Here is a 22177-nt window from a genome sequence, read left to right as displayed (position 1 = left end):
ATACTTCCTGATAGAGGCCCACGAGTAGTGTATCTACCAGAGACTTTGCCGCACGGGTGCCCTCTAATTTACCCGGGAACTGTTTCCAGTCACGTCACTTCCCTCCCCAGACATGAGGGTTGGGACGACAGAGATATGGCCGCTAGTACACCCATCCGATCAGATATATCCCTACCCAGAGTGACCTTCTCTTCAGATGCTAGGCAAGGGGCCACCAGTTGGGTCGGCAGTCCGGCCACATCACCGGTTACTAACTGGTCCGTGAACAGTTCTACCCCAACCCCTAACAGGCAGCGAGCAGCGATAGCCAGTGGCTCCAACAATGACGGCTCCCTGTTAGGAGTGACATTCCCGCAGCTAGTGGAAGCGATAACTACGTCCGCTCAAGCCCAAAATTATAGGAAATTGAAGGCGTTCTCAGGGACGGTTCCTGTCCCCACAGGCGAAGAAAGTATCGATTCTTGGAAGGAGCATACCCTCAAGGTGATCGACGAATGGCCCTGCTCTGAAACGGTTAGACGGCAGAGAATCCTGGAAAGCCTACGACCCCCAGCGGCCACCATGGTCAGTGCACAGCGTGACCAAGACCCTGATCTCTCTGCTCACCAGATGGTAGACTTGCTAGTCCAGATCTATGGCAAAGAGGAAGAGGAGAGCGAGCTGTGGTTCAAATATTACGCTCTCCGACAGAAGGAGAAGGAAGACCTGTCCGACTTCCTGCAACGCATCCAGCTGGTCCTGTGGAAATTGCGAACTTGCGGCCTCATCCTATCTTCAGAGATGGACGAATATCGGCGCAAGCAGTTCCTCCGAGGGGCCATCCCCACTCACCACATCGTGATCATGATCAGGTGCTCACTAAAGGAGGGACCTCCCCCTACCTTCATGGACATTCTGGGGATCGTAAAAGGGCATGAGGCCTATACCAAGCTGCATGCAGGCACCAAGGTCAGAGATCCTCCGGTCAGTGACACCCCGGGAGCCTCTGCTCGCCGGACCAAGACACCTGTCAAAGAGGAAGATGCGCCACCCAAGTCGCCCTCAACGAAAGGGCGGGCTTCGGGGAGATCCTCCCCCACCTACCCAAGACGACTGGACCTCAAAGACATCGTCTGCTATACCTGTGGACAGAAAGGCCATTTCTCTAGAGAGTGCCCAAATGGAGACACCCCAGAAAAGGAAACGCCCCGTAAAGGAAGCTCGGCCAGGGCTATGATCTGTCAGAGGCAGACCTCAGAAGCCAAAACCACCGAGGCTACCCCCACGCCTCCCGAAGCCGCTCCTGACCTGAGCCCAGGCGAAGGAACTCCAGGGGGAGATGGCTACTGTCAGGTGGGCCCTTCGGCCATCGTACGTGTGGTAGTAGAGGGAGTCTATGCTGCTGCCCTATTGGACACCGGGTCTCAAATGACCATAATATACCGGCACTTCTACGACCAGCACCTGAAGCATTGTCCCCTGCGGTCGGCGGAACATATGAAAGTGAGGGGGTTGAGCAACGAAGATTACCCCATCGATGGGATTGTGAGCGTTCAACTGGAGATACTTCAATTGAATACCGGCAAGAAACATCCCATGAGTGTGGAGGCAATGGTGTGCCCAAAACCTCAAGGACAGTGTCAGTATCCGGTCATCCTGGGGACAAATACGGATATAGTACGAGCTGTCATCAGAGCCTACTTGAAAGAGACTAATGAATTGCCAATGGCCGATTCCCGCCTAGATCCTGTACTGAGAGAGGAGTGCAACCGAGTATATGCCCTAGAGCGTCACGGGGACCTCTACAATCGTCAACGCGGACTGACGACCATTTCACCAGGGGGAGTGAAACGCATGGCCGTCTGGTGCTGTTATCCGGATCGGGAGGAGACCGATCATCTGTTCTCACTGGAGAGTGATCCTGAGGAAGAGATCCAGAGAGGGTATCGGGTAATACCTGAAGTAAAAGAGTGGACGACCCGAGTTGCTCTCCGGACCCATGTGTATATCCAAAACATCTCTCCATTTCCCATGAACATCGATGTAGGAGAAAGTCTGGGCAGTATATATCCCGTCAGCCCGGTGGAACCCGCGCTCCAGGTGAATGCCGCTGCAGTAGGTGAGCGGTTAGTCGACCTGGACTTCAACTTCGGAGATTCGACCCTGCCGACCGAGTGGAAGGATCGACTGACAGCCAAGCTGAAGGAAAGAAAAACAGTATTTTCTACCAGCGAGATGGATGTGGGCCGCAGTCGCAGCGCCCAACACACTATTAGGCTGAATGACGCCACTCCGTTCCGTGAACGCTCTCGTCGTATCGCCCCCAGGGATGTGGACGATGTAAGGGATGTCCTGGAGGAGATGAAGACCGCTGGAATACTGACGGAGTCGCGGAGTCCTTATGCATCACCCATAGTGGTAGTAAGGAAGAAGAATGGATCTGTAAGATTGTGCGTCGATTATCGAACCCTAAATAATCGTACGGTACCTGACCAATACAATCTCCCTCGTATTGAAGAGATCCTGAACGCTCTGAACGGGAGCCAATGGTTTAGTGTGCTCGATTTGCGATCTGGGTACTACCAGGTACCCATGAGTGAAGAGGATCAGGAAAAGACTGCCTTCGTCTGTCCCCTGGGCTTCTACCAGTTCACGCGTATGCCCCAAGGTATATGCGGAGCCCCTGCTACCTTCCAGCGGTTGATGGAAAAAACAATAGGGGACATGAATCCTCGGGAGTGCCTGGTTTACCTGGATGATATCATTGTCTTTGGGAAGACCTTAGAAGAACACGAGGAGAGGCTACTGAAGGTGATAGATCGTCTTGGCCAAGAAGGATTGAAGCTATCACTCGACAAGTGTAGGTTTTGCCACACCTCAGTGACCTACGTGGGACACATCGTATCTGCCCAGGGGATTGCTACCGATCCAGCCAAAGTAGAAGCGGTGGTGAACTGGCCGCGTCCCGATAATGTCGCGGAACTGCGATCCTTCCTCGGGTTCTGTGGGTATTACCGTCGGTTCGTAGAAGGGTACTCTAGTCGAGCTAAACCCCTGAACAATTTGCTGAAGATATACCCTGAAGATACTGGGAGAAAGGCCACGTCGGCCCGTCAACCGTTTGGTGATAAGTGGACGCCTGAGTGTGAACGGGCCTTCCTGAATTTGAAGACAAGCCTGACTGAAGCACCAGTGCTTGCATATGCTGACCCAGAACAACCATATGTCCTGCATGTGGATGCCAGTCTCAATGGACTGGGCGCTGTCCTTCATCAGAAACACCCCGAGGGTCTTCGGCCGGTAGCCTACATCAGCCGCAGTCTGACACCCAGTGAGCAGAAATATCCGGTGCACAAGTTAGAGTTCCTGGCTCTCAAATGGGCGATCACGGAGAAACTTCATGATTACCTCTATGGTGTTACGTTTGAGGTAAGGACCGATAACAATCCCCTCACGTACATCAATACTTCCGCCAAATTGGATGCTGCCGGACACCGATGGTTGGCGACACTATGTAATTACCGATTCTCCCTGAAGTACAAGCCGGGGCCTCTGAACATTGGGGCCGATGCGCTATCACGACGACCAGGATTGAGTGCCACCCCTGATGATGATGAATGGGAAGAGATCCCTGGACCTGGGATGCGTGCAATGTGTAGTATAGCGGCCGTCATCAATGATCAGGTCGCATTCTCTGAACTAAGAGTTGCCGATTCGTTAGGGTGCCAGTCGCAAGCGATCCCGGCAGCCTACTGCGGCCCCGCAGGGATGAACATAACCCAGGACAAAGTCATAAGATGGAAAGACTTGGTAGACTATCAATTAAGAGATCCAGTGATCAGCATAATTCGACAAGCCGTTCAGCGGAAGAACCCTGCTCTATTGAAGAGTGCTCCCCGAGATCTGGTCGCGTTACTCATGCGTGAGGTGGACAAGTTCGAGATAGATAATTGTTTGCTCTATAGGGTAGTTCCATATCATAACCACCCCGATAGGCGACAACTAGTTCTACCCCAAAACTTGAGATATATGGTGTTGAAGTCTCTACACGATGACCACGGGCATCTCGGGGTAGAGAAGACTTTTGGGCTAGTCCGAGACCGGTTTTTCTGGCCCAAGATGCGGGAAGCGGTGGAACAACACTGCCGCCGTTGTTCCCGGTGCGTTCAACGCAAGACGTTGCCTACCCGAGCAGCTCCTATGGCCCATCTAAAGAGTTCTGGTCCAATGGACCTGGTGTGTATGGACTTCCTGTGTATCGAACCTGATAGTCGAGGAATCGGTAATGTGCTGGTCATCACGGACCATTACACCCGCTATGCACAGGCCTTCCCCACAAAAGACCAGAAGGCTATCACGGTCGCGAAAGTTCTATGGGAAAAGTTCTTCGTTCACTACGGTCTTCCAAACCGACTTCACTCCGACCAAGGGCGAGATTTTGAGAGTACTCTGATCCGAGAATTACTTAAAATGCTGAACATCGCCAAATCCCGGACGACGCCGTACCACCCTGAAGGAGATGCTTTACCTGAACGATTCAACAGGACCCTGTTGGACATGCTTGGAACCCTGAAGGGAATGCAGAAAACAGAATGGAGTCGTCATGTGGAGACTTTGGTACACGCGTATAACTGTACTCGCCATGAGTCCACGGGGTTCTCCCCGTACTTCCTCATGTTTGGGCGGGAGGCCAGACTTCCAGTAGATGTGCGTCTCCGAGTATCAACGGATGGGATATTCAATACCACTCATTTTAAGTACGTGCAAAGGCTAAAAGACAGTCTGCAACAAGCGTACCAACAGGCTGAGAAGTCTACAGCCAAACTGAATGCTGGTAACAAGAGACGTTATGACAATAAAGTCAAGTATCGAGAGTTACGTCCTGGGGATGCAGTGTTACTTCGTAATTTGGGAATCCCCGGAAAACATAAATTGGCGGACCGGTGGAGAGATGGCGTATATGAGGTGGAGTCACAGATGCCTGGCCTCCCGGTTTATCGCATCAGAGACACCGATGGTCGGGTAAAGGTTTGGCATCGTAATCACCTTCTCCCCATCCCCCAAGTGGGAGATGAAGAAGAGGAACTACAGGCCACACCGCTCAACGGTGAGTTCGATCTATCAGAAGTGGGTCAAGAGACTGTAACTAACGAGACTCACTCTGAAACTCCGGAAGACCCTATGGAGGGACCCTCTCAAAGGGACCACCCCGCAGAAGGGGCATCTCCCGAAGGATTTTACGGGTAAAGGGCCCCGTAGGCCAATGCCTACTAAGGTGGCACCAACAGGCCAGCCTTTGGATCCACAGAGCCCGTGTTTTGTACCCTCAGAGACATTTCTCCCCTCAAGGGAAGAGGCTAGGCCTCAGGACTATGCTTATTACTCCCCCGAGGGAGTTGCCGAAGAACAACTCCGACGGAGTCAACGAGTTAGGTACCCGCCAACTAGGGTTACTTACGATCAAATGGGGGCACCCCATTATGAGGCTCAGCAGTGTTCTCGTAGTAAGATACAGTCTGTGATTGTGATGCTCAACGAATTATGCAATCTCGTTTAGAGTTACCTGTGCTAAGTTATATGTTTACTGCATTTTTATTATATAACGTTGTGTATAGTAGTAAGTTATGTGGTCCAAGCGGGGACGTTGGAGTTTCACCAGGGGGAGGATGTAGCCAGGTTCCCCTCGCGCACTCGCCCCCTCCTTTGTCCCCCTCGCGCACTCACCCCTTCTTCCCCGTTGCGCGCGTGGTTGCGGCCGGTTGCCGGGGACGCGAGCGGCGAGCAGGCCGGTTGCCGGGGACGCGATCGGGCCGTCGCTAAGGCCGCGATCGCGTTGCCACCGGCCCGGCGGCTAGCAGAGCAGGGCGCCGCCATGACAGTGAGCTCGCGCATGCGCAGGAGGCCGATAGCGCGGGAGGCCCCAGATAGCTCGCGCATGCGCGAGAATAGGCTGCCAGCCCCCAGGGTGCTTAGGGGCAGAGACACCTGACGCCAGGGAGCCAATCAGAAGGCCAGATTCCCCTGCTAGCAAGGGGATACATTTCGCGGGGTTTTGCAGCTACGCACTCACTCAGGATCTGGACCAGCTAGGGGTAAGAGGTGGGTGCAGGGGTCAGTGACCCTCTGCATAGGCCAGCAGCCCCCAAGGTCCCAGTTAGGTCCTGAGTCACCTTATAGCTTGTGGAGCTTAGGGACAGGCCCTAGATAGGGACACTGCCCCTTTATTTGATCAAGTAGTCAGGGACACAGAGCGGAAGCCGTGCGGCCCTGCGAGGTGGGTTCTGGGCTCAGAACACCACCAAAGACTCTAACACCAGGAGAGACATTGTTCGCGCTGGACTTTCAACCCACGCGGTGTGGAGGACAACGTCGGATCATGCGGATTGATATCGCGGTACCCGTGGCTGGAGCCGGGCAGGTAACCTGCAACTCACGTGCACCAACCAGGCCTATCACCAAACACAGTGGCTGCGCAGTCACACATACACATGTACAGTGATATTTGACTCTGGGAGTACGAGACATTTGGGTGGGGGTTACTGGACACAGGGTGGGGTCACATTGTGGGTGGTAGCGTCCGCCGTGACGCCTAGAGGTGATAGCGTCCGCCGTGACGCCTAGAGGTGATAGCGTCCGCCGTGACGCCTAGAGGTGATAGCGTCCGCCGTGACGCCTAGAGGTGGTAGCGTCCGCCGTGACGCCTAGTGTGGTTAGTGTCCGCCGTGACACCCAGTGAGGTTAGCGCCCGCCGTGGCGCATGTTGATTTGTGTTGATATATGTGGTTATACAGTAAAGTCAGTCCTGTTTTACCTTCATTCGCTTTGTGTGGTTGTTTCCTGTGAGGGCCTCCTCCCACTCCGTTGGGATCCCTCCCAGGTGGAGGCGTTGCACCTATGATATGTATGTACCCCAGGTTCCCCAAGCGGAGGCTTAGGCTCCTGAGAGCCACACAGATTGCACAGCAGGTAGTAGCGGCGGTATTCATAGGGAATACCCGTTACATATATATATATATATACACACACACACAGTCCAACAAGAAAGTATCTTATATGTTTCTGTTGCTGTAGGGGATGGCCTCTCTGCTCTCCTGGGTCAGCACCCTTGTGTGCTATGGAGTATCTCTCTGCTCAGACCTCTTTCTCCTCTGGCATAGAGGTCTGGTCCCCTCGTGTCTTGCTGCCAGCACACAGTGTAAAGGAGAGATTTTCCTTAGCTCACCATGGTGCTGACGTGAGGAGAGAGTGCTTCAAGACTCTCTCCTCATGTCAGCACCGTGGTGTGCTAAGGAAAATCTCTCCTCTGCGGCATTTAGAGGCAGTTTTTCTTAAACAGGGATATGTCCCTGTTACAGTCCCCAACAATTAAATGAAATGTGTAAAGATGTATTAACACCCTCTAACATCCACAACCCTAAACCTTAATAGATCCAACTGTGCGGCTATATCATACTCCATCCTGAGGTACTCTCCACCCCACAATGAGCAGCCATCTTACCTTTTGTTTCAACATTGCCCCTTAATCCCTCTAACTAGTAATCTCTCAGGAGCAGGGTCCCCATTCCCTTCTGTACCTGTTTGGGCTGGTCTGTCCTTACTTGTATGTCATTCTGTTTATGTAATTGATGTCACTCTGTAGCCCCATTGTACCACGCTGCGGAATATGTTGGTGCTTTACAAATAAACAATAATAATAATTGCATTAGGTAACTCACCCTCTAGTATTACACCAGCTACTTCTCTTCCCACTGGTACAAACTCTTTTTCCATCTTGATCTCTGATACAAGCTAAATTGGTGTATAGGGAAGACACTGTAACATTAGTATCCAATTGCTGGGACCGGGGTGAAAGATAATAGTGTCCGTGACATAATGGTTAAAGTCATTGGCTTGGAAGTAGGGAAACGATCAGTTTTCATATGGTCACCTTACATGAGATGCCTTATAAATTAAGTCATTTAATGTACCACTTTAAGTATACTGGTTCCAGTATGTGCACCTCCCCCCCCCCTCAAGTATATGCACCAGCCCACCCTGGTACTACCTGTGGAGCGTGGCCTTAACGGTGGCAGAGGGGGCCAATCCAGGCAGACGATTGCGAAAGTTGGGCCAGACTTCCCGTGGGGCTCAACTTCCGTGCTAGGACAGCCATGGCAGCCCCTGCCGGCAAGGCCACTCCAAAGGTCCTTGCCGGGAGAACCAGGAGCCTTTACAAAACACGCAGTCAGAATGCAGTTCCAGCTGCTAAAATATGTGCCGGAACAATGTTCCAGTGCGTGTGCCGATGGGCCCCTAAAAGTCGTGGGCCCTGGTGGAATTGAACCGGCAGTGGTTCTGAGACTGCTACTGGGCCCACTAAATCTGCCCATTTTCCTATCCACTGTGAATTCTCAGACCCCCATTAGATTCCCTGCTTTATTTTATATTTAGGACAAATTTGCAGCTATCCCAAGCACGTGTGTGTGTGTGTGTGTGTGTGTGTGTGTGTGTGTGTGTGTGTGTGTGTGTGTGTGTGTGTGTGTGTGTGTGTGTGTGTGTATTTATATATACTGTGTGGTAAACTCTCTTTAAAAACAAAACAAAAAAAACATGTTATATGTGTGCAGATTTTTGGCTATGATCAACTAAAGTAGTGTGGCTGTAACACACACACACACACACACACCTCAACACAATGTCAAGTTCTAAAAAGTGTTCACATTTTAATTTGTGTCAAAGTTGATGTTCCGAGTGAGCAGGACAGTCATTACATTATGGCAATTATAACCAATAGTCAGGTGTAATGTTACCTTGATGGAGGCACTACAGGTGCCAATTGTAGGCTCTCACACACATTCAAGTTGGAGTCATTTTTCCATTTACTCTGCTGTGCCTCCATTTTATATATGGACTACTACACCTCTTAGTTGGCACCACTGATTATTTTGACCATATATATATATATATATATATATATATATATATATATATATATATATATATATATATATATATATATATATATATATATATATATTTTTTTTTTTTTTTTGCTTTTCTCGCTTTCTCCTTTATTTTATTTAGTTTGGTGAGCTTGGTCTACCTCTGCACTTCAGGAGCAACTCAACACACCATCTGTCCAGCTGAACTTTATTGGCCAAGGTGCTGTGTTTTCATACATCTACGGTACTCTTCACGGGCTTAGTAATACTGGGCCTATATACACCTTAATTATACTTTGCCATTAATTAAAAAAAAAAGAGGTTTAATTTCATTTTCTTGGTTAAAAAGTAGAGAGTGTGTATGCTGTTTGTATACAGTTTATCATCTCGATGTATTAAATACCTTCATATTCATACAGCTGAGAGCGCAGGCTTTGACTTGTAGCTTTACGTGATACTCACTGGGAGGAGGAACATGCTCCTAGTTTGGAGAAAAGTACAGACAAGTTAAATGATACGAACAATAGCCGTAGTCCTAAATGCATTTATAGAAACGGTAAAGACTTAAAAACCACGAAGAATTTTGATATCATCTCTATACCAGGTGCTAACTCATAAGAAAGATACCCCAAACCATAAATATATGGAACAATGGGCTCTGGATTTCCAGACTAAGATAACAAGGGAGGAATAGGAAAATATTTGGGATAATGTGGGTAAAACCTCTACATGCACAGTAACAAAAGAAAATATATATAACATTTTGTTATGTTGGTATTACACCCCCAAAAGACTAAAGCAGATGTTCCCGGGGACCTCAGATAGATGTTGGAGGGGTTGTGGACAATTAGGAGATTTGGCACATATTTGGTGGTTCTGACCAGTAATGCAGGGGTATTAGAAGACAGTTCTAAAATAAATAAAAAATGTGACTGATATCAAAATCCCCTTAGACCCAACCGTAATTATTCTGGCTAAACCTATGGAAGATATAAAATCATTGTACACAAAAATTGATTCTGCATATTCTAACGGCTGCTAGATGTGTCGTAGCAGCGGTGTGGAAAAAGACACTCGCCCTCCAGAAGAGAGGTTATTAGAAGGGTTAATGATGTTCAATTGATGGAGAAACTTTCTGAACCACACCACCAGGAAGTATGATAGGGGCTGGGAGCCCTGGGGTGCTGGATAGGGACGCGATACCGGAGGGAGAGAGGATTTGGGAGTGCTAAATGTAAAATATTGTGTTCATCAAAATGTTGCTTGATAAGAAATGTGACTGTTGTTGTTTGTTTGTAAGAAAACCGACACAAAATGGTTGTTCCCCTCCCCCTTTTTATTTTTGTATCCTTCCCCTTTATTTTCGAAAATCAATAAAAATATAAGGTTTTTTTTAAACCAAGAAGAACAAAAAAATATAAAGTTGTATACTACAAACACATAGGGGATAATTCGATGTAGTCCGATTTGACTTGGATGGAGGTTTGGCCCATATAGCGCACAAGCTTTTCCAGTAATCCATAGGAGACTTAATAAGAACCATGCAAGGTTGTACATCTTGTATGCTATAAATTGACAAAATGAAAGTTGAAAAAAAAATCTATATTTGTTTCCATTACTTCTCTTCTCCCAAATCATACTAAGGAACACAAAATGAGACAGTTCAGACTCAGAGCACACATCAGCAGATGTAGGGGGACAGCATCAACATCAGATAAGAATATTATCATTCACTAATATTAAATATTTGTGGCATATAAAAGGGTGAAGAGTTCGATCCTGAAGTCCTTTTAAACGGGTTTTTTTATGCTTTATGAAATCTCCTCTCCCATCCCCTGTCTCCTTCCAAAACGCTTTCAACTCCAGCTTTGTACATTTGCTGATAAGGCTGCGTTTATAGTGCCAGCTACGGCTGACGTCTCCCGTCTCCGTAGCCCAAGCGAAACTTGTAATTTGAGTTTGGGAGACGTCTCTAGCTACAAGGGGAGTGACGGAAGGCAGAGGAGTGGGGACAAGAGCAAGGGGGAAGGCTGAAATGGAGATGAGTTGTAATTTCTGTTTGTATGCTGAATTTACAGTACTTTTACTTTAAATTACGGGAGAATGTACTATTTTAAAGTTGTTCATATAGTGTGTTTCACTTGACTGACACACAGACACACAGACACACACATACCCACCCACACACACACACAATCAGGGCTGCCAACAGAAATTATGGGGCCCAGGACAAATGAAAAGAGCAGGCCCCCACCCCCACCCCCCCTCCAACCCATAGCGCACCTACCACGGAAAAACACATTTCAGCGTACAACTTTTACTTAACCCCCCAATACATATAAAAATACACCCCCGATAATAAAACGCTGCACCCGGTGCCGGGTCTCTCGGCAGCGGCGGAAGTCAGCTGGGCTAAGCTTCCGCCTCGCTGGCGTGAGAGGGAGGCCCGGCGCACACGCACGAGCAGCCATTGTGGGACTGAGAGGTGCCTGCAGTGGGGCAGGGCCGGCAGCAACTGCTGTGACCTGCAGCCGGGCCCTTGCCACCGCCAGCCCTCCCGCAGTCCCTCCAGCCGGTGGGCTACCGCCACCCACCGGCCCCTCGCAGTCCCGCCACCCACCGGCGCCCCGCAGTTCTGCCAGCCGCCGGCCCCCCCACAGTCCCGCCAGCTGGCGGGCCCCCGCCAACACCCCCCCACAGTCCTGCCAGCCACTTGGCCCCCGCCACCCCCCACCACCACCAGCCTCCCCCCTGCAGCCACCTGCACACCGCCCCCCCTGCAGACACCGGCCCAACCTGTGATAATCCCCAAGGCAAGCCTGATTTGTATATGTATTGGGGGTGTATTTTATATATGTACTAGCTGAGAGACCCGGCGTTGCCCGGGATGTAATGTTCCCGTTCCTCTCTCTCCTCCCCCCTCTCTCTGTTTGTCCCCCATTCACATCAATCCAGTCCCCCCCCTCCCTCCCTCCTTTACAGCTTCATGTAGCGTGTGTGCGTCAGTCACTGTGTGTTTGCTCGCGCGTCAGTGAGTCTGAGGCAGAAACACAAACACACACAGACTGACTGACGCACACACAGTCAGTGTGTGCCTCAGTCAGTGTGTGCGTGCGTCAGTCAGGCTTTGTGTGCGCGTCAGTCAGTGTGTGCGTGCGTGCGGCAGTCAGTCAGTGTGTGCGCGCGGGGCGTCAAAGGCAGGGGGGGGGCGTCAAAGGGAGGGGGGGGGGCGTCAAAGGGAGGGGGGGGGCGTCAAAGGGAGAGGGGGGGGCGTCAAAGGGAGAGGGGGGGGCGTCAAAGGGAGGGGGGGGGGCGTCAAAGGGAGGGGGGGGGGCGTCAAAGGGAGGGGGGGGGCGTCAAAGGGAGGGGGGGGGCGTCAAAGGGAGGGGGGGGCGTCAAAGGGAGGGGGGGGGCGTCAAAGGGAGGGGGGGGGCGTCAAAGGGAGGGGGGGGGGCGTCAAAGGGAGGGGGGGGCGTCAAAGGGAGGGGGGGGCGCCTCAAAGGCATGGATTCCTCCCCCTGCATTTCCTGCAGTGGACAGGAGGGGGGGGGGCAGTGGACAGGAGGGGGGGGGGGCAGTGGACAGGAGGGGGGGGCAGTGGACAGGAGGGGGGGGGCAGTGGACAGGAGGGGGGGGCAGTGGACAGGAGGGGGGGGCAGTGGACAGGAGGGGGGGGCAGTGGACAGGAGGGAGGGGGCAGTGGACAGGAGGGGGGGGGCAGTGGACAGGAGGGGGGGGGGCAGTGGACAGGAGGGGGGGGGCAGTGGACAGGAGGGGGGGGGGGCAGTGGACAGGAGGGGGGGGGCAGTGGACAGGAGGGGGGGCAGTGGACAGGAGGGGGGGGGGCAGTGGACAGGAGGGGGGGGCAGTGGACAGGAGGGGGGGCAGTGGACAGGAGGGGGGGGGGCAGTGGACAGGAGGGGGGGGCAGTGGACAGGAGGGGGGGCAGTGGACAGGAGGGGGGGGGCAGTGGACAGGAGGGGGGGGCAGTGGACAGGAGGGGGGGGCAGTGGACAGGAGGGAGGGGGCAGTGGACAGGAGGGGGGGGGCAGTGGACAGGAGGGGGGGCAGTGGACAGGAGGGGGGGCAGTGGACAGGAGGGGGGGCAGTGGACAGGAGGGGGGGGCAGTGGACAGGAGGGGGGGGCAGTGGACAGGAGGGGGGGCAGTGGACAGGAGGGGGGGGCAGTGGACAGGAGGGGGGGGGCAGTGGACAGGAGGGGGACGCAGTGGACAGGAGGGGGGACAGGAGGGGGGACGCAGTGGACAGGAGGGGGGACGCAGTGGACAGGAGGGGGGGGGCAGTGGACAGGAGGGGGGGGCAGTGGACAGGAGGGGGGGGCAGTGGACAGTGACACACACACACACACACACACACACACACACACACACACACACACACACACACACACACACACACACACACACACACACACACACCTCTCAGTTGATGCGCCCTTTCTCAGTTCCGTTTGGCGCCGGAGGTGGGGAGCGACACCTACCTGTACTTCCGGGCGCCGCCACCGTCTGACTCGGCGCCGCGAGGGAGGAAGGGGGTCCGCCATCTTACGCGCCGCGTGGCAGCTGCGGGAAGCGAGGTGATTTGGAGCGGGGAGGGGTGATTTGGAGCGGGGAGAGGTGATTTGGAGCGGGGAGAGGTGATTTGGAGCGGGGAGAGGTGATGCCGCTGGGGAGGGGAAGAGGTGATGCCGCTGGGGAGGGGGAAGAGGTGATGCCGCTGGGGAGGGGGAAGAGGTGATGCCGCTGGGGAGGGGGAAGAGGTGATGCCGCTGGGGAGGGGGAAGAGGTGATGCCGCTGGGGAGGGGGAAGAGGTGATGCCGCTGGGGAGGGGGAAGAGGTGATGCCGCTGGGGAGGGGGAAGAGGTGATGCCGCTGGGGAGGGGGAAGAGGTGATGCCGCTGGGGAGGGGGAAAAGGTGATTTGGAGAGGGGAGAGAGGTGTGTGTGTGTGTGTGTGTGTGTGTGTGTGTGTGTGTGTGTGTGTGTGTGTGTGTGTGTGTGTGTGTGTGTGTGTGTGTGTGTGTCTGTTTGTGTGTTTTATTTATTTTTTTGGACCTTTGGCCCGTCACTCCGCCTCAGGCCAATGAGAGGTGTGGGGGGCGGGCCAAGGGGGTGGTGTGAGTGTGTGAGGCCAATGAGAGGTGTGCGGGGGCGGGCGGGCCAAGGGACCAATGAGATTGCCGCTAGGGACACCGGACATCCAGCAGGCAGGCATGCATGCAGGCAGGCAGGCAGGCAGGCAAACATACAGTGCTTTCACTAATATAGTATAAGATTGGGGGGGAGTGGGGTATATTTGTAGATGTACTGGGGTGTGTGGGGTATATTTGTAGATGTATTGGGGGGTGTGGGGTATATTTGTAGATGTATTGGGGGGAGTGGGGTATTTTTATATGTATTGGGGGGTTAAGTAAAAGTTACGCTATGGGTTGGGGTGGGGGGGGGGTCTGCTCCTTTCATTTGTCCTTGGCTCCATGATTTCTGTTGGCGGCCCTGATCTCACACACACAATCCCACACACACAATCCCCCCCACACACAAACACACACAATCACACACACACTCCCACTATCACAATCCCACACACATACACAATCCCCCCTCCCACACACACACACAATCCCACAAAATCAATCACACACACACATAACGCCCCCCCCCACACACACAATCACACACACACAATCCCACACACCATCACCCCCCCCCTCTCCCTGCACTCACACACAGACACATTCCCCCTTTCCCTGCATCAGAAGCTATCTGATTGGTTACAGCATGTCACATGATGAGGAGACCGTCTCTGTAAAAATCAAATTCTACTGACGACAGAGATTCATGTCTCTTCATCGCTACGTCTCTCCGTCGCCGTCGACCCTACTATAAGCGCATGCTACAGATACAATGCATTTGTTTTAAAGCGACGTTGCGTCGCTGACGCCGTCGCCGGCACTATAAGCGCAGCCTAAGTCTGCAAATAAAAATACCACGTTGTGAGCACAGTCGCATATCTCAGACAGGTCTGCAACCCTGTCTTTCCCCATTATCTCTTAGCATACAGTGCTTCCACTGCAGCCAGGGGGTTCTGGGAAATGACCTGCAAATGAGCAGTGTCTCCTTTTGCTTCTTATCCATTTTAATGTGGACCCCTATAACTTTATGCCTGCCACATTACACAGCTTTTAAGCACAGCCTGGGATAAAGAAGTGCATACGAAGAACATCTACTCACAGACGGCTGTTCTGACCTCTTGGGTCTCCTCAGTGCGAGGCTGGTTATACCGGCTTTGCAATATGAAGCTGATTAGTCAGCACAGCAGTTAGGGTTATTTGGTTTGCAGGGGTGGGTGTAGGTTGCTGTGGAAAGGTATGGGGTCCGATCAATGATTCACAATATGCTTGCACGCGGATTTAGCTTTTCCGGTTATCTTAGGCCGCGTCCATGCTTAGCGCGACGGCGGGAGCAAAAGGCTGTGCATCTATGAGGCCGGCCATGGAGCGGGCAATAAAGCGCGTGATTGTCGGACAAGTTCATTTGTCTTTGCCGCGCGACAGCCGAGCCACGTGCGCGGTTCGGCGAATGAGGGCGAACCGCTCACGTGATGTCATGGGCACGCCTCCCCGTCGCGTCTCATCCTGATCCCAAGGCAGTAGGCGCATGTGACGCCATGCGCGCCTGGCATGGCCTCAGCCTTATACACATCATCTGCTGAAAATGAAGAGGCAGGTGGAAATCAAGGGATTGGTTTTTAGAAAAGTACATTTCAACATCAGCTTTTAGGGAATGGTTTTTTTTTTTTAAATGTAATTATTCTTAACCAAAATTCGAAAAACATGAACTAAATAAAAATGGAAGAAAATGCACATTAGGGTACAAAATCAAATCTCGCCCCGAAAAAGCTCAACACAACACATTGTATTCAGCAGCAGGCGTTATTAACGCCGTCCCTGTCATAGGTCTGCAATGATTTATAGTGCATTGTGTGTATCATTTTGTTTATACAGCGCCGACCATGGTGTGAGGTTAACAGACACATTAGGGGTAAAAAGTGCATTGTTAGGCCTCGGCCATGGTTACTCCTGGCGTGCGGAGACGCGCTGAGGCTGAGGGAAAGCGGGTGCTTTCCCTGGCCTTAGACAGCGCGCCTTCCGGGAGCGTGTCGGGGGCGTGTCAGCGACGTCACGGAGCTGGTTCGCCCTCATTGGGCGAACCGCTCACGTGACCGACCCTGCGCTCCGGCAAGCGCGAAGATTTAAAATTTCCCCAAGACCTACGCTTCCGCGCGCTTGCGGAAGCACAGACGAGCCCCTACTAAAGCCGCTCTCATTGCGGCTGTAGGGGCTCAGTGCCGAGCGGAAGCGCGCCTCCGCCCGCAAGCACTAAACATGGACGCGGCCTTAGAAGCACAGCCAGGGGAAGTGCATCTGGAGTTCGGAGCAGAGGCGTCAAATACAAGTTGTCTCAAATGTAACTCCTGAATAACTCCAGACATTTTAAATGATTCACTTTAAAATATGAACACAAAGCAGCAGTCCAAGCTGCTTTTAAAAAAAATATATATATATTTTTCCCCTTTAATATGTGCATCAATACAATTAACACAATGATAAGTAATTAGCTAAGTTGCTGATCGATCCGTTCTCCTGTGATTGATCGGTGAAGATTCGGCTCAGGGGCTGTAAGTGCAGCAGAAGAGGACCAAAGATGCAAAGTTCTGTGGGGAAGATCATGTGATCAGGCCGTCACTTGATACAATTGGTGCACTGTTAGAGAGAGGGCAGGACTCAAAAAGGGGTGTGCCACAGCCTGTTTCACAAGAGGGAGGGGATGTGACTTTGTAAATGGTTGCTATAGAAATGAAAAATGCTGGTTACATTATAATACATTAAAAATGTAATTCAGAGTTGTTTAAAAAAAATGCTACAAGTATTTTTTCATAGTACAGAACTGATTTATTTTTAAAAAAAAACCATGTAGGATATTGTTTGGTCTGCAGCTTTAAGTGGTAAACCTACCCCTGCTGTATTGTCTATGTATGCTTTTCTTTTTCTTCTCTATTTTGCTTAGTTTCCTGATAATGTGTACAGTCCATTTAAAGGGGCCATCCTCCATAACCAGCCAATAACTCACCTCTTGTAAAGAATGAAACCATCTAATTGGCTTCCTTACACAAATCTAACCGTGTGAAAAGCAAATATTTGATTACTTTAGATTTGATTTGATTTTTTTAAAGGGGACTCTCGTTGCGCAAACTCTTGTTGAACACGCAGTTACAGCAGAGCTTCCAGAAGAAATCAAACCCCTCTCAAGTCTCAGCTTCGCAGGTTTACAAACTAATATGATTAAAAAATACTTATAGGTGTCTGATTTTGATAAAAAAAAAAAAAAAAGTATCAATCTGCCATTGGTGCACGTTAAAGCCAAATCATGTCAACAGAAGGGAAATGCAGTTGTGTTGTCATGTCAATACAGGGAAATGTATGTAGAGAAAGTTTTGTAGCAGGACTGGCGCAAAGACAGAGAGGCATCATTACCTTGCGTCTGATTGCACTATTGCAGTGGTTTCCAACCTGAGTCCCGAAGAACCTCCAACAGGTCAGGTATTAAGGATATCCCTGCTTCAGCACAGTTGGTTCAATGTTAAAACGACTGAGCTACTTACTGATCCACCTGTGCTGAAGCAGGGATATCCTTAATACCGGACCTGTTGTGGGTTCTTCAGGACTCGGGTTGGGAACCCCTGCACTATTGTATCAAGAGACTAAGCTCCAACATTTGCATTAACAGGAAGATGCACCTTTTACAGTGAGATGTATCAAACTCTGTCCCATTTTCTTTGAAACACAAAAATAAAATGCTGGGCCTGAGATGGTGTACCCCCCACTTGCTAACAATCTAAGCGACATATATTATGGCAGATAGTTTGGTTAAGCTCCAGGTGACACCTGGTTCGAATGATGTATAAAAAATAAATGGATATGAAAAATTGGTGGATTGCTGCTTTAAACTTGATAAATAGCAATTTTTAACTTATGGTCTAATCATGAGAGAGACATTGTAATGTGTTAAAGCAAACTTGCATTGATACATTTCCCCCATCAATTGATGTACATGAGGGACCATAAACAAAAGGTGACTATGTTAAATAAATATTAATTATCATTCGGTTCTAAAGAGTCTAGATTATGTAAAAGAAAATCCAATATGAACTCTGTTGGTGCAAGATTTAACACATTTCACAATTAAGAGAAAAACATCTGTTACAGGTTACAACGTGATGCTGAATGTATCTGAACCAAAAAGAACAGACGTTTACATGTTAATACCACCGAAAAAAAATGCATATAGAAAACCAATACGACTAAAGACGGTTAGATTGCCCGGAAAAAAACAGATCTGTGATTCAGGTGCATACAGCAATGAAAACCAGATGTATATTACAAAGCTTACCCGTTCCTGAAATACAAACGTCCCTTCGCCTTCCGATGGGCTCAGCTGATAATACAAGCCCTTCATGGTGATCTGGAAAAAAAAAGATGAACTATTGTTTCCTGTGTGATCTGGACTCTCTAATACTGAATGAGTTTCCGGACTATGCTTATTCAGACCAGTAGTTTATGATCTCGTTCGGGACTGTATTTATGCGAGCCGTGTGCGCATTAGGAGCCCATGCCAGGATTCACCCTCAGTGATATCTCATCCATGCTTTTGTTTTTTCACAGTCATGTTGTTTATAATTATTTGATATGATTTTGGGTTCTGTTTTGTATTGATGCTAACGGTTTCTTTATTTCTGTGACTGATAGAGGTGCTGTAGTTGAGGATTATTGGATTTTGGAGGTGCAGCTACTGTCTCTATGCAACAGACCGTCACTTTATCCCTCACTATGGGTAACAAATCTAAGTACCTCTCCTGTGTAGGAGTGAGAACTACAAGGGGATGAAGTCCAGAATGATATTGTTTGCTACGAGTTTATGTCATGTAACCAGTATGTCTGGGAAGCATTGTTTACGGATCAACAATAAAGCACCTTTGTTTATAAAATTTCTTGGCGCCGATCCTTGTTATATTAAACCATCCACGCCCAGCCTGCACTTACCCAGCACCCGGCAAAGGCCTGAGACACTGGGCACTGCCTATGTATATAGTAGGACTGATGTGACGTCCTTTAGAGCCGGGTGAGGAAGGTTACAGAGCCATTTCCTCAGGAAAAAAAGTGAATTCATTCTATTGACTTTCAGGCTTCCCTTAGGACATACACTGTACGTCATGACACTGGCTTCAACTAGCAGCCCACGGGCCTGCGAAGGGCCTTGATATGACCCTTGGACTGTCTGCTCCTGATACATTTTTACAGGATTGGAACCAGGGGACCCTCAAGACCTGAACCACACTATTTGTCAATGACGTTGCAGCTTCCTATTGACCTGAGATTTGCCACCCATGGGTGTTTCCCCTGAGGGAGATTTAAACCTGGGAACTTCACCGGTATCTCGGGAACCTGGGGCTCCCCGGAGCTGAAAATTGAGGCGTTTGGCTCAGGGAAGCCCCAGATTCCCACCCTCTCATTGGCAAAGCCCTCACTACCTTTTGTATCTGTTTATCCTTATTTGTATGTAATTATTTATGTAATTATCAAATCTCTGTACCCCCATTGTACCGGGCTGCGGAATATGCTGGCGCTTTACAAATAAATGATAATATACATATATCTACAAATTATTGATCGCTGGAAAAATGTTGATGTATAATAATTTTAAGTCTTCAAATGGATCCAAAATTACAATACTCGTGGTCTTTCGACTAAATGTTTTTGATTTGACCCTTTGGAAAACTAATTGAAGACCCCCGCTGAAACGCCAGGGACCCGTATGATGTGCAGGGTACGCAATGCTATTTTTGCTCATTCTGTAAGTGGACAGACACGATCTTAACCACGTGATTGCTCTCTCAAGCCATGACGTCAGTGTTTTCACACTTTATTTGGTTAAGGAACCGTATAATTATATTGTGACATTCTGAGGCACCCTCAACCCTCTCTAATAGCACGTCTGAGATCAGATGCATTGTAAGGAACCCCAACTCTCTTTAATAGCGCGTCTGAGATTAAATGCATTGTAAGGAACCCCAACCCTCTCTAATAGCGCGTCTGAGATCAAATGCATTGTAAATTCTTCTATATTTGGTACAATTTTCAAACCCCTAAGGGAACCCTGGATCAGCCACAATCCTAGAAAACTATCAGCACCATCAAGGGTTACAGTCCCTACGTTTATACTGTGTTCCTAAATTCGGACCCGTAATATAGTGGGGGCGCGCCAGTGATCGTGGAGCCGGGCGATAGCGGGGAATACTCAGAAAACTAAGTATTTGCGCCGCTACCGCCGCTGTAATGAATGTATGTTTACAATGTTTATAAATAATTTATTCTCAACGTGTCTTTTTTTATTTTAAAAATATATAATAAATTAATAACACACAAACTACATGTACATACACACACACACACACACACACACACACAGCAAACCTGTCGCTCCCGGCAGCACGGATTGTACACACAAAAAGTGTGCGTCACGTGCACGCGCGTTTGCGTAGGTGCGGGCATGTAATATAGAACAAGCCTTATACTCTGATGCTCTGCATACACAGTGCAGACCTGTCAACGCTCACCAATTTTCTGTAATTCTCATTTATATTTGGCACGAGTGCGCCCAGAGACATCAGTGAAGTCGCACTGATAAAAATGTATGCGTATTTTTGATTTACATTGCACCAACAATTGCATGCAGCGCCTCGCAAAAGAGACAACACAATACAGGGAATGATAATACAATAAGTGCACACATAAACATTAGCCAATAGGAAAGGAAATCCCTGAGACGGAGAGATTACAATCAACACATTTCCATTAAAATGCCATTTTTTTTTGTTTCTCCCGGAACGGCCAAACCTCACTTTGGTCTCTGGAGGTTGCGGCGGGAGCGACACAAAGAGTATACGCGTACAGTTGGAGACGCGCGTAGAATCGCTGTCTCAGCACAAGGCAGCGAGCGAACAGTAACCTTTTATGACGCATGTTTTCCTACCTTGCTGACTCTGCCTTCCTCTCTCTGATTTTCCCAAAAGAATGAATGAACAAAAAAAACCCTCCCCCTGTTCCAGTGTCAGATTGTGAAAGCGAAAACTGGGAGGAGGAGGAGCAGCAAAGGGAGGCGGGGAGCACAGAGGCTTCTACCCCTGTGTTGCCAGAGAGGCCCGCAACGAAAAAGCAGTGCTTGGTGTGCAGAATGTGGCAGCTTTTCTTACATAAACAATAAAAAAACGCATGGTAAAAATGGCAAGCAGATATCTCTGGAGTGTTATATTGTTTTACCTAACAGGGGCACCAGTCATTGCCAGGCACATCAAGCAGGTTAATTAAGTGGGGCATTAACCCCCAAAATGTGGTTTTATTTAAAGTGTGTGTGTGTGTAAGGGATTTACGTTAAAATGGCTGTGCTGCAGTGATGCTAAATGTTTCAATAACATATCTTCATACGTACATTCTTACCTGTGTATTGTATTTGCTGTTCAGGAAACTGTACAGTAAATATTGAGAGAAACTCATCCCTCTTCCAAAGAGCTTACAATCTAAATGCTACGCTGGGATGCATAGAAGTGCAAAATGTGTAAGGCCCGGGGTCGGAGAGATACAAGTGTCCAGTCACCAGTGAGTTGTTCTGTTACAGAGCTGGTTGTGCTCAATTAGTACAACTATAACATGACCTTTCTTTGCCATGAGCTTGAGGACATGCACGATGCCTGGGAAGTCCCCCATTTCAAAGCAGAGGCTCCCTCTAGCTCAGTGGGTTTTTTAAAAGTGTTCCTAGGTACCCTTTGGGTTCCCCGGGTATCCCTAATGGGTTCCCTGCATTGTCAGGTCATTTGAAAATTGTACCAAATACAGTAGAATTTACAATGCTTCTGATATCAGACGCGCTATTAGAGAGGGTTGGGGTTCTTAACAATGCATCTGATCTCAGACGCGCTATTAGAGAGGGTTGGGGTTCCTTACAATGCATCTGATCTCAGACGCGCTATTAGAGAGGGCTGGGGTTCCTTACAATGCATCTGATCGCAGACACACTATAAGAGAAGGTTGGGGTTCCTTACAATGCATCTGATCTCAGACGCGCTATTAGAGAGGGTTGGGGTTCCTTACAATGCATCTGGTCTCAGACGCGCTATTAGAGAGGGTTGAGGTTCCTTACAAT

The 22177-nt window shown here is 49.6% G+C and overlaps 1 protein-coding gene across 2 annotated transcripts in view; it reads right to left on the bottom strand.

Moving 5' to 3' along the window:
* The window catches only part of CRYZL1 (crystallin zeta like 1), a 46028-nt gene extending 24901 nt beyond the window's left edge, over positions 1-21127 (bottom strand). Inside the window, exons 1-4 of one of the 2 annotated variants that reach the window (XM_075593825.1) lie at positions 21011-21127; positions 18371-18442; positions 9304-9381; positions 7695-7767 (exon numbers count right to left, since the gene is read on the bottom strand). In XM_075593825.1, coding sequence (XP_075449940.1) covers positions 7695-7767; positions 9304-9381; positions 18371-18436 — 217 coding nt within the window. In that variant the 5' untranslated portion in view covers positions 18437-18442; positions 21011-21127. Of the gene's footprint in view, positions 1-7694; positions 7768-9303; positions 9382-18370; positions 18443-21010 lie in introns of those variants that run through there. The other variant, XM_075593824.1, reaches the window with a different exon arrangement.
* Positions 21128-22177: the final 1050 nt, after the last annotated feature.

Source organism: Ascaphus truei, chromosome 3 (genome assembly GCF_040206685.1).
Source record: "Ascaphus truei isolate aAscTru1 chromosome 3, aAscTru1.hap1, whole genome shotgun sequence".
NCBI classification, from domain to species: domain Eukaryota; kingdom Metazoa; phylum Chordata; class Amphibia; order Anura; family Ascaphidae; genus Ascaphus; species Ascaphus truei.
Note: the sequence above shows the minus strand (reverse complement) of the source record. Positions and strands in the feature narration are given on the sequence as shown.